Source organism: Triturus cristatus, chromosome 2_2 (assembly GCF_964204655.1).
Source record: "Triturus cristatus chromosome 2_2, aTriCri1.1, whole genome shotgun sequence".
Classification (NCBI taxonomy): Eukaryota; Metazoa; Chordata; class Amphibia; order Caudata; family Salamandridae; genus Triturus; species Triturus cristatus.
In genome coordinates, this window is record NC_140582.1 from 317041945 (window position 1) to 317054012 (window position 12068).

General features: G+C 49.0%; 1 protein-coding gene across 5 annotated transcripts in view; it reads right to left on the reverse strand.

The window, feature by feature from the left end:
• SEC24B (SEC24 homolog B, COPII component) overlaps positions 1 to 12068 on the reverse strand; it is a 678312-nt gene that overhangs the window by 493957 nt on the left and 172287 nt on the right. For all 5 annotated transcript variants that reach the window (XM_085641377.1, XM_085641376.1, XM_085641375.1 and 2 more), the window contains one exon: positions 10086 to 10188. In XM_085641377.1, coding sequence (XP_085497503.1) covers positions 10086 to 10188 — 103 coding nt within the window. The remainder of the gene's footprint in view (positions 1 to 10085; positions 10189 to 12068) is intronic.

Genomic DNA, 12068 nt, shown 5'->3' on the forward strand with positions numbered 1-12068 from the left:
TGTAATCGTTGAAGCAGGTATTCTGGCAGGCCGAGATAGAGGACGTTGGAATAGTCTATTCTCGAGCCTATCATCGCCTGCACCGTTATCTTCCTATGTTCCTCCGATAACAAGGGAAGGAACTTGCGAAGCATCCGGAGTAAGCCAAAGCAGGTGCCTGTGAGACCGATTACCTGCGAGCGTAGTGTGAGGCCATTGTCGATCTTAATCCCAAGGTTTTTAGCTACCTGGGACGAACTTGCTGGTGGAAACATGTTCTCAGGCCACCACACTTTCCAGTCCGGGTCCGAGCTGCACCCTAAAAAGAGGACCTCGGATTTATCCGAGTTGCACTTGAGGCTGTTAAGATGGAACCACTGAAACACAGCCTCAAGGCAACCCTGGATCCTACCTCCATCGAAGTCCGCACCCCTCTCACAGGTGAAGAGGAGCTGGGTGTCATCGGCGTAAGAAACGATCTGGGCCCCGAAAGACTCCGCCAGGGCCGCCAGAGGGGTCATGAAGATATTAAATAGAGTTGGGCTCAGGACAGAGCCCTGAGGAACTCCGACACCCAATGGCGACATCTCGGCGGAGCAGGCAGAAGCCCAGACCGATTGTCGACGGCCTGCCAGGAAAGATCGAAACCACTGGAGCACCGTCCCTCGAAGACCAATCTCTGAGAGTCTAGCAAGCAGACCCTCATGAGGGACGGTGTCAAAGGCCGCCGACAGGTCTAACATCACCAGCATCGCTCTCCCACCCGAATCCAGCACCTCCTTTATCGCCTCCGAGACTTCCAGGAGGGCTGTTTCGGTGCTAAGATTGGCGCGGAAACCAGACTGTGTAGGCTGCAGTAGGTCGTGGGCCTCCAAGTAATCGGCAAGCACCTTCTGCACGTGCTTTTCAATGACCTTCGCCAAAGCCGGCAGGAGCGAGATAGGTCTATAATTCGCTAACACCTCCGCATCCAGACCAGGCTTTTTAAGCAGGAGAATAATCATTGCCTGCTTCCAGGACTGGGGAACCACACCCTGTGCAAGAGAACAGTTCAACAGGGGGTTCACGAGTGGATTAATGACAGCTGCCATTTTAGCCAGAAATTTTGCGGGGCAGGCATCCCGAGGGGAACCTGACTTTAGTCCCACCATCAGGTCAAATGAAGCTGTCAGCGAGAGAGGAGGGAAAGCTGCCAAGGCCACACCGGCGTTCGGTCGGGTAACAGCGGCAATCTCCGCCCGACCTGGTACCTCAGGATCCAACACAAGGAAGGAGTCCTGGATCCGCTGGATCTTAGAGGTGAAAAAATCCGCAATCGCCCTGACCCAAGGCGCAGGAGGGGGGGTCTGGGCAGGCGCTGCGCGAGAGGCTGTAAACTCCCGCACAATGGCGAAAAGCTCCTTACAGGAGTTGGAAGCGGCTTCAATTTTTCTAGCAAAATAAGCCTTCTTCTCCGCGAGGATGTTCCGATGGTACGCTTTCGCCAGAGACCTGTAGGTGAGTTTCGCCGTCGCGTCGTATTTCACGCGCCATGCTCTTTCCGCTACCTTGCAGTGCCGACGAGAGGCCGCCAATGCTTCCGTAAACCAAGGGGCAGAAGCACCTTTTTCGGGTTTGGGGAGGGGTCTCAGAGGAGCAAGATCATTGAGCCTCTCTGAGAGCCAGACCTGCAAACGCTCCACATCCTCCTCTAAGTTCCCGGTTAAGGCACAGGGGTGATCGGCGCAGGACTGTGCCAACAGTTCCGGAGTAATCCGGTGAAGTGGCCTGAATCCCACGGCAGTCTGCCGGGGGACACAGGCAGGCTTCCCAGCATCTGAGAGATAAAATCTCACCAGCCTGTGGTCAGACCAAAGCACCTGGGTGGGGGCCAACATCTCTATAGGGGTCGTAGAGAAGGTCAAATCCAGGGTATGTCCCTTCTCATGGGTCGGCCCAACATGATAGGGAACCAGGCCCATAGGGGCTGTGACCTCCAACATTTTCATCGCATCGGGATCCGTTTCCACGTCCGTATGGACGTTGAAGTCCCCGGCGACAATGCAATGTTCTGATGTAAGTAACAAAGAAGAGGTCACCGACTGGAACTCTTCAAAAAAAGAGCCCATGGGCCCTGGCGGCCGATAGACTAGAAGACCCTTCATCGATTGGTGTGGTGAAAGGACAATGGCGAAGGCAAGGGATTCGCAATCCTTGATCGCGTCCGATGGAATGATGGTGCAGGTGACCATTTTGTTGACTATTAATGCCACCCCACCTCCACGCCCCTTCGGCCTATCCTGCCTGAAGATGTTATACTCGGGCGGGATAGCAATGGCAATATCTGGGTTGGACGCCTCGCCGAGCCACGTCTCGGTGAGCATTAGGAACAGGGGTTTTTCTGACTCTAGCAAATCAAAAACATCCAGAGCGTGCTGGCCCAGAGATCGAGTGTTGAGCAGTAGGCCCAGATGTTTAGCGCAAACCGCCGCCTTCTGTGGCGCATCGCTAAGATGTTTCTGCGGGCGCCAGCCACACTCAGGGCAGCAATGCTTGCCCTTGTGGCGAGCAGGAAAAACCGTCCGGCAGAAACCATTTGTGTACTGCCAAGACCGAAGTTCCGGACCCGAGTAGTGTAGCATAGTGCTCAAAAAAAGCAAGCTAACTCGAGCCGAGTGGCCGCGTCCTGCCCGTCGCCTCAAACGCCTCCGGGACGCTGACGGGCGCAGACGGGCAGGACTCTGGCACGACTCCGGCTAAGCGAACGGCGTCCCACTGCGCGATACCGCTGCGCGGACGAGTCCGCCTTAAATAGGCGTCTCCCACATCCACTCGAGCGTCGGGACGCTCCAAGATGGCGCCCGCGCCCACACACACTCAGCCCAACCAAAGATGGCGCCGGCAAAATAAATCCGCCCCGGAACCCGGACCCACCAAATGGCGGTGTGTTTTCCTGATTTAAATGCAGGTAAGAGGACAGCAAGCCCAATATAGCGGCAGTAAAAACAGGGGTTAAAAAACCAAAATGAACAAAGATGGGCAAAAGGGAGATAAAAAGACCAGTTGTCCGAGCTAGATGATAGCGCGACCAGCGCTCGTGTAGCAATCAGCAGAGAGCCTGAAAAACGAGTCCGCCTTAAATAGGCGTCTCCCACATCCACTCGAGCGTCGGGACGCTCCAAGATGGCGCCCGCGCCCACACACACTCAGCCCAACCAAAGATGGCGCCCGCAAAATAAATGTTGTATTCTTTCACTGTACAATGTCTACTTGTAAAGCAACTCGAGTATTCTGATTATTTCGCATTATGCACTTTACTTGACAGTTCTGTATTTTTGTAATTTGCATGAACTCTCAATAAAAAAATATATAAAAAAAAACCTGGCACAGATAGTTACCATGCTAAAAGGGCGTTGTCCGAGTCAGCTGCCCGTGCCACCCCATTAGCCGAACTGTGTACCGCCAGAGCTTTATCGTCGTTCTGCTGGCGAGGGAGAGAAAGCAAAGCTTCTGTGCATTATACAGTAATCGCAGGAGGGGGGGGTCCCCTCCATTGCTGTGTGTTCTAAGGCAAACGCCGGGTCGGCCGGTGAAGCGTACACCCAGTCGTTGATGACCAGAAGGTGGGTGGCCACATAATACGAGTACACGTCAGCTGCGGAGATGACACTGCAGTAGGTAGATTGTGCACAGGTCTGCAGTGCCACTCTAAATGCTCCTCCGCCACATAAGAACTTGTTATGTATAGCATTTATGTGAAGTGGATTAATGTTGTGTGCCCATGAGGTCGCAAGGAGACATAAATATACTCAAGTATTTAAAGCCTTCTGTGACGTGTTTTAACTGCGATGCCCAGGTTCCTACCCTGCTCACCACAAACTGGAAACAGTACAGATTTGGACGGATTCGTGTGGGGCCCAGAGATCTGGCCAAAAACTCGAAGGATCTGAAGAATACGCAGCCCAAGATCCATGGGTCAGTCATGAAGAACAGGAAGTCGTCTGCATGCAGTGCAATGCGGTCTGGTTGTGATCGTGGCTAATCAAAGCCTCTGAGCACCGGGTCCCGACAGACCCATATCACCAAAGGTTCCACCGCCAGGGCAAAAAGAAGCGGGGACAAGGGACAGCCCTGCAGCGTGCCATGACTAATTGGAAAGAAGGGAGAGGGATGACCCGCAATACGCACTGAGGCCGCAGGTTCTGTATAGAGTAAGCGCACATAAGCTAGAAAACGGGGACTAAAGTTGGATGCTTCCAGGAGTTGAAATAGATACTCCCCGCTCGGGAGTCAAAGGCCTTGTCTATGTCTGCGAGAAGTATGGCCGCGGGGCGACCCAGCTCCAGGGCTAGTGCCATAGCATTATGGACCCGGCGAATATTATGGCAAGTGGCCCGGTGTAGCATGAAGCCAGATTGATCCAAATGCATCAGGTCATGGATGCAGGTTTGAAGGCGATCTGCGAGGACTTTCCCCAGCAATTTGGATTCAAAGTTAATTAAGGAGAAAGGACGGTATGAGGATGGGTCTTCTGGTGGGTGGCCAGGCTTTAAAAAGAGGACGATGTCGGCTTGGAGCCAGTGTCCGGGCAATAAATTTTTTTTCGAGGGCCTCATTTATTGTTGCCAATAGGTGTGGGCCTCGCCTGGACGCATGAGAACGGAGGAATTCCATGGGGAATCCATTGGGACCAGGAGCTCGACCGGAGCGCATCGCGGCCAGTGCAGCAGTTAACTCATCCACCATAATGGGGGCATCTAACTGGTCTCTCATCTGGTCATATAACCCCAGGGGGGGAATATCACGAAGGAACTCTGCTGTGAATTCCCTGAAGATCTGTTCTCTACGGGTGTATAAGTTGGAGAAATGATGGGCAAATTCTCCCACCACATCTGTGGGGGATGTGTGCAAGGCACCGTCGCTACCCCTAATGGTCGGAACTGTGGCTGGGGCCTGCCCAGCTTGGCAAAGTCTGTGCAACATTTTATTTGATTTGTCCCCCCACTGGTATATTCGATGTTGGGATGCTAGCCAGATTTCTTTCGCTTCCTTTGTGAGTTGATGGTGCAATTGTTGTTGCACCATGGACAGGTTTCTCTGAATAGTTGGGTGTGGGTCCTGTGTGTATTGAGCCTCTAATGTTGCGCACTGGGTCTCCAATTCTGCTCACTGAGCTGAGCGTTTATGTTTATTGTGCTGTAACTGATGTTCCCCCCTCTGATTGTGGGTTTCAAGGCCTCCCATAAGGTCTCGTTAGACGGTGCAGAGTCAGTATTTAAGGTGAAATAATCTTGGATTGCTGTGTTTATGCGCTCCTGATATTCAGGATCTCGAAGATGCCATGGGGATATCCGCCATCTAAAGGGGGCTATTGAACATGCATGAGGATTGTAACTGTGACCGGGGAATGATTGGACAGCCCTCTTGGGTGATGGGAGGCACGGGCAAATCTATGAATATATAATTCTGTGGTGTGAAGATAATCTAAACAGGACATTGCGCCATGAACCATGGACAGATAATTGAAGCCTGTCTCGGGGGGGGGGGCTATGATATTCTCGCCAAACATCAGCCCAACCTAATGTACCGGCAAGCATGGATAGTTTAGAGGCAGGGACGGGAAGTCCTGCCCTCGATCCCCAGGTCCTGTCCAGTGTGCCATAGCGTCATTCCAGTCAACTCCCAGGAAAGACAGACCCTCCGGGAGTTCTTCCCACAAATGGGTGATGCTTTCTACAAACGTGGTCCCCAAAGCTGGGGGTGCGTACACACTGTCTATATTAATCAGTTCACCATAGAGCGTGCCTGACAGGAAAACAAACCTACCTCCCGGTACTAACCAGTGTTTAGTGAGTGTAGAGTGAGTGTAGAGTGAGGGGGAAGCGTCGATGTATAATGATGAATGTTCTGCGAGAGCCCCTAGTGAAACCCGTGTGGTATACCTGTTGCTACCCTAACCTGGCCAATCACAGAGCCTCACTGTCCAGGAGATGAGTCTCCTGTTGGAGAAGGATGTCTGCGCTATATCGTTTAGCTTGCCTAAGGACAGCAATCTTGATTTTGTTGAGCAGCCCACGGACGTTCCACGTTACGACTATCAGGGCACCTGTATGGGAGACTGTCGCCTGAGTGCCAATATGTCTATCCTGGCTCCAATTGCAATGGCCTGCCTAATGGAGAATGGGATGTGTGTCTGCGCATGTGCAAACAGAAAATAACATAACATTGAACATAGAAACATCCTAGACTGTGAAATGATCAAGGTACTTGCTCTGGACTGGAGGAGCGCCGGTAGGAGCGGGAGCGATGCTGCCATTTTGATTTCGTCCTGCGTGGTCTATTTCGTTGTGAGCCTCTGGAGGAGTCGGATTCCAATGGTGGAGGGGAGTGAGGCTTCAAATGGGCTCTCTCATCAGACCAGGCAAACACTGCTTCAGGTGCATCGAAAAAGAAGGTCTTAGAGTTGTATGTTACCTGAAGCCTGTCAGGATACAGCAGCATGTATAAGATGTTTAAATCCCGATGTCGCAGTTTCGCTGCAGTGAAAGACTGTTGTTTTTGCTGCACAAGACGCGTATAGTCCGGAAAGATCATTATAGGCCTGGAGTCAAAGACCAATTTGTCTTTATTCGATCTAGCGAAATGTAATACTGCGTCCGCATAATTGAGTAGCTTGGCAATGACCGGTTGTGGATTTTCCCGGCGGGGAGGGGGTTGGGGGGGGGGGGGGGGGCGTCATTGGCATCTTCGTGAATGGCCAATAGGCCCATTTTAATCACAAAGCATGTGGAGATTATTTCTGCAGGCAGCAGATTCAGGAGCCATGAGGTAAGGAAACGATTCATGGAGTTGCCCTCGCAGCCCTCTGGAAAGCCAACGAAACGGAGGTTATTGCACCTTGCGTGACCCTCAGTGCCCTCTGATCGGGAAGCGAGCTCCCGGGAAATCACCGTTAATTTGTTGACACGCTGCTGCAGGGTCGTCGCATTATCCTCCACAGTGAACACCCTCGTCTCTGCTTCTGTAATCCAGTCGACCACTTTCCTCAAATCTTGCCGCAAGAATGAAGCCTCAGTGCCCGTCGTTGCGTATTGATCTAAGGTGCTTTGTTTCGGGCCCGTGGCCCCGGGTTTCTTTCCCCATCGTGGCACCACCTCTTACTCACTCCAATAGCTAAAGGGGGCCCAGACACAGGTCCGCCGCAATGCCCGGGATCACTACAGCTCCAAACCACTACTCCAGGGGCTGATCAGGGAGCGCGCCACAACTGGTCCTCATGGAATCCACCCACTGCCAGGCCACAAGCCGCACCGAGCCTAGCCCAGCCGCCTCCGCAGCAGACAGCCAGCAGGTCCCACTACCAGGACCTAGCTCGCCGGACCACCAGCACACAGCACCCCCCGATCTGCACTTCGCTGCTGGATTGTCTCAGTATATCTGCACCAGGAACTGTGGTATAGGCAAGTCCCAAGATCTCAGGAGCACAGCAGGAGATAACCACAGTCACTAGTCTTGTGACACAGAGGAAGCCACTTCTGGGCTCTTGCAGTGTGGCCTGGAACGGCCGCGACATTAGTGTGGGGAGTCGGGATGGGCTAAGCTTCAGTTGTCCAGAGGGGGGCCCCTAATGGCATCACACACAGGCAGGAGCGCCGAGGCCCCTGAAGAGATAGCGGCCCAGGACCCCCCGGGCCGATCAGCAGCATGTTGCTCCTCAATCCAACCGGAGATGCAGCGCGCCGCCACCACTGGCCGGGACAACCGTGTCCTTGCGCCGGGTCTCGGGCAACCCCACCCAAGGGAGAGCTCCACACTAGAGGCGGCAGCGAGGCCCCGCTCCCCACCAGCGCCACCCCCGCCAGCGCCCCAAAAGGCCCTCGAGCGGCTAACCCCCCCCCCATCGGACGGAACCCAGACAAGCCGCACAGCCACAGCAGGAACTAGGCTGGGCCAGCGAGACTCCCCGCAACCAGAGTTGCGGCCAGGGGTAAGGGCCGCTACCCAATACGGTCGCAGGGAGGGCAATGAGATGGGGAACCGGCCGCAGCTGCTTGGGCCCCCTCACGTCCCAGTGCCTCTCACCTCAGAGTCGGGTCACCCACTGCGGCGTGGGTCCCAGCCGTACTCGGCCAAGATCGGGTGGCAGACGAACACCACTGTGCCCAGTCCAAATGTGCGCAACACAGTTATAGCAACTTCAAACAGTCCCACGACGTCCACCGGTCTCCGGCTCCGAACCAGGCACAGCCAGCAGTTTATTCATCTTACTGGCTTCGGATGAACTACACCGAAAGTGATTTTGGTAGGATTAACTACGGATTACTAAAGTGGGCGTACGGAGCTTGTCAAGCTACGTCTGCCATGTTGGCAGACCAAGCCACGCCCCAGCAGTTTCACTTTTAAGATTCAAGTGCCAGCACTGATGGGGACACGCTGTTGTAACTACAATTGGTGTAAAGACCATTGTTCCTCTTAGAATCCCCCCCCAAAAAAGAAAATATAAATCTATCTATAGGTCTCTTCCTGGTGATCACAGCTCTTAATGTCCTAGACGACATGAATCTCAACACCGAACTGGAAAATCTTTATTTTACTTGTTGAGCTCTTTTTTGAAACCTCTCTCTGGGAGACAGACAAAGGGGCAAGTAGTAGAGGAGGCTCCCTCCCATGCTCCTCCCGGAAGTCAACTGTAGGTGCCTGTGCAGGCCTTCAGGCAAGCCATGGAGGCACTTATTTTTCTTGACCCTTAAAGCTCATCTGGACATCTTACTGTAGTGATGACTATCTTTATGGAGGTCAGAATCTGGCAGATAAACGAAGTAGACCTCAAGAGGGTTTGTCAGAGTCTTCTTGCTACCACAGGAAGGGCATTACACAATAAGGGATGACATTTCGCTGTCAGAGAAATAACAATACAACTCATAATCTTAAAAGATGTCAAGTGAAGAGGGGAAAAATAGGATTTAGAAAGATTTTCCCAAGGTAGCACCCTGAGCTCAGTGCTTGAATGTCCTGTTAGCAGGACCGTGAAAAACAGAACGGAGCTAACTGCCACTGACCGGTCATGATGGGATTCTGACAAAGTGCCACTCCTTAAAGAAGCAGTCTGAGTTTCTGTAGTTTTCAACATAGCTGGCTACTTACAGCTCTCTTTTCTGCTTTGAAAAGCTTTCACAAAATGCTTTTCTTTTCACTCTTCTAAGATCTGTGATATTTTTAAAGCATGAATGGCTTATATAAAGACTATTAAAAAAAAAAATGGTCAGGGTAGCTTACAGATAGGCCATCATGTATACATTTTCTTCTAATTGTTTTTTCTAAAGACGTTTATTTCACTTTTATATTTAAATAGGTTTGCAAATTGTTCTATGATCTATCACATAGGCTTGTGACTTTAATGTACATCTCCCTGGTGGAGAACTACTTTTCCTTTCTTGTGTAGAACATGAGGAACATACATGACAAACTAATTGTGAATTTCAAATTGAACAAATGCCATCTATTTAAGCCATAAAAAATGCAGATACACGAATAATGAGACATTTCCCTGGTGTGTGAGGATTCACGGACTTTCTACTGAAAAAACAATTGTTATTTAACATATTTGTTTTTAGGTCTCGCCTGACCCAGCGCATGCGCTGGTCTGGCGAGACATTTTGTGAGGACTCCAAAAAGTGCTACCAGGCCAGCCTAGAGCTACAGTGCATGTGCGCAGGCACGCGCGCCGCGCTTGAACGAGCTTACTTTTACTTTCGCGGCCGCACTGCCGCTTGGCATAGCCAATAGGTCTCGCTTTTGGGACCTTATAAGTATTTAGTTATGCAACTGTTGCATGGCTAAACACTTATAAGGTCCCAAAGGCGAGACCTATTGGCTATGCCAATGCGGGTTTGATTTGGAAGACAGTCCACTACTCCACACTGACAAGGAGTAGGAAATAATATTGTGGAATGGTCCAGCAAAGGTTTTGTTTTTAGAAAAAAAGAAGCAGACTATTAAACTGAAAATCTGTTCACCTAAGATGCAGTTCTTTGGCAATTTAACTCTGTCTCAGTCTAATGTTAATGAATTAAGAAAATAATTAAAAACACACTTTTTGTTTGAAAATTTGTAAACACATGCCTTACCGTCAAATCTCTAAAAGGATGTAGCAGTAAACCCAAAGGAAGTTTAGCTTTATTCAATAATGCTTGAGTCTGTGGAATATTTGTTAAAGTGCTTCGAAATGAACTGCAAAGGAACACAGAAAACAATCTGATCATTTGGGTAAATGATAAGGCAATATCATTTTGGGGATTACACAGTATTTTCTCTTTCATCTATTTGCAAAATAATAAGCATATCAACATTAAAGGGGCAACCTAATGAAAAGAAAGGCACAGATGTCTCTCTCCAATCCTGTACCTTTAACAATCACCAAAAACAGGCCTTCTAGAATGTTCCTTTGTTTGCTGAGGTTTTGGATTTTTTTTATTAATTCACCTGTTGACCGCTTAAAAGAAACTTAGGACCTAAAACCAATTTAAAATTGAAAATGCATAGGACTGATTTTTTGGAATTACAGTAAAAGTGATACTCCTATGTCAAATTTTATGTAGTAGATAATCAAGATAAAAGGCAACTTCTATAATTCAAATACAAACTTCACTGATCAGAAAATACATTTTCTATTTATTGTTCTTAATATTCCTGTACTGCTTTAGCTTGAAAGGTATTCTCCTGCATGTCACTTCAGGGGCAGGAACCCTTCACCTAAGCCTTACAACACCAACATCTAAAATTAAGTGACAAATCTTAAACATTGCTGGCCTGCTACCTTTTGCCATTTCAGAAAGTTATTTATCTCTGTCTCTCTTACCCCCCCCACCTTCGACTCCCTCTCTTCTAGTCTGCAAATGATATTGCGATCAGTGTACACTCACCTATAGCCTCACATTGACTTGGAATTTTTGGGTCAAATGTCAGCAGTACTTATTTTGGACTGGTGATTTCCTGTGCTCAGCACCGACACTTAATTGTTAGCACTGCCATATGGTGGCGCGGTTTGTCTGAATTGGAAATGAGTACAACAGAAGTTGTTTAAAAATGTCATATATATTACAAATGACATATAGCTTTGTGGGCCTGCAACAGTCTGAGCTATGACTATCGTAGGAGTGTGATGGTTAATACTTGTGTTGGTACAGTCATTAGAAGCGATGGCCAGTGCAATGGGTTGTGCAAGCTTCCGTGGACTCTTGTTGAGGGCCCTGACATGCACTTGTTTACAAACTTAGCCTGAATGCCAGTTATTTGATCCAGCATAGCAAATAGTCTTGGTGTGTCTACGGTCATGTGTCTGATCTAAGGTGCGGTCCACTACAAAAAGTTCCAATGTCCAATTATTAAATAAAAAAATTATTGATGGGCAAATATTATTGTTGAAATTCTGAAATACCTTCCTTTTAAATATACCATGCCCCAAAGATGAAATATCTCTCTCTCCCTTGACTTCCTCACACCAATTCTGTAAATGATATATGTGTGTACAGCTCCATCTCTCTCTCCTACCCTTGACTGAGTCCCTCTCATTCTATAAATCATATAGCTATCAGTGTACACTCACCAATGGTTCCACATTTACTTGTTTTTTGGGGTTGAATGTCATAGTTCTGTTTTGATCAAACAAACAAGAGTCACTTTCCACCTAGTGTTTAAGGTCTTACTTTTTTCATTCAAAGGTTACGAATTTGAGACTTTGATGATGGTCAAGTGTTGGGTGAATGCTATATTTGGCAATCTGTCTGAAAATATCATTTAAAAGTATGCCATGCCCTATACGATGAAATTAATATTCAATCATATATTCATTCATATATTCATTCTCTCTCCCTCACCCTCTCTTGTAAGATATTAGGGAAGATCTAATATTGGGAAAGAAATCGTACATAACAAATCTGTAATAGTATTTTCCATCTGGTAGAGTAAGCTTCAGGGTTTCCCAGAAAAAGATGGTTAGCATTTTGATAAGATCTACTTAAACAATAAATAATCCATCTGGCTAAGCTCTGTTCAACACAAAAGCCCCTGAGAATAACCAGGCCATAAATAATTATTTACGTTTCACAGAT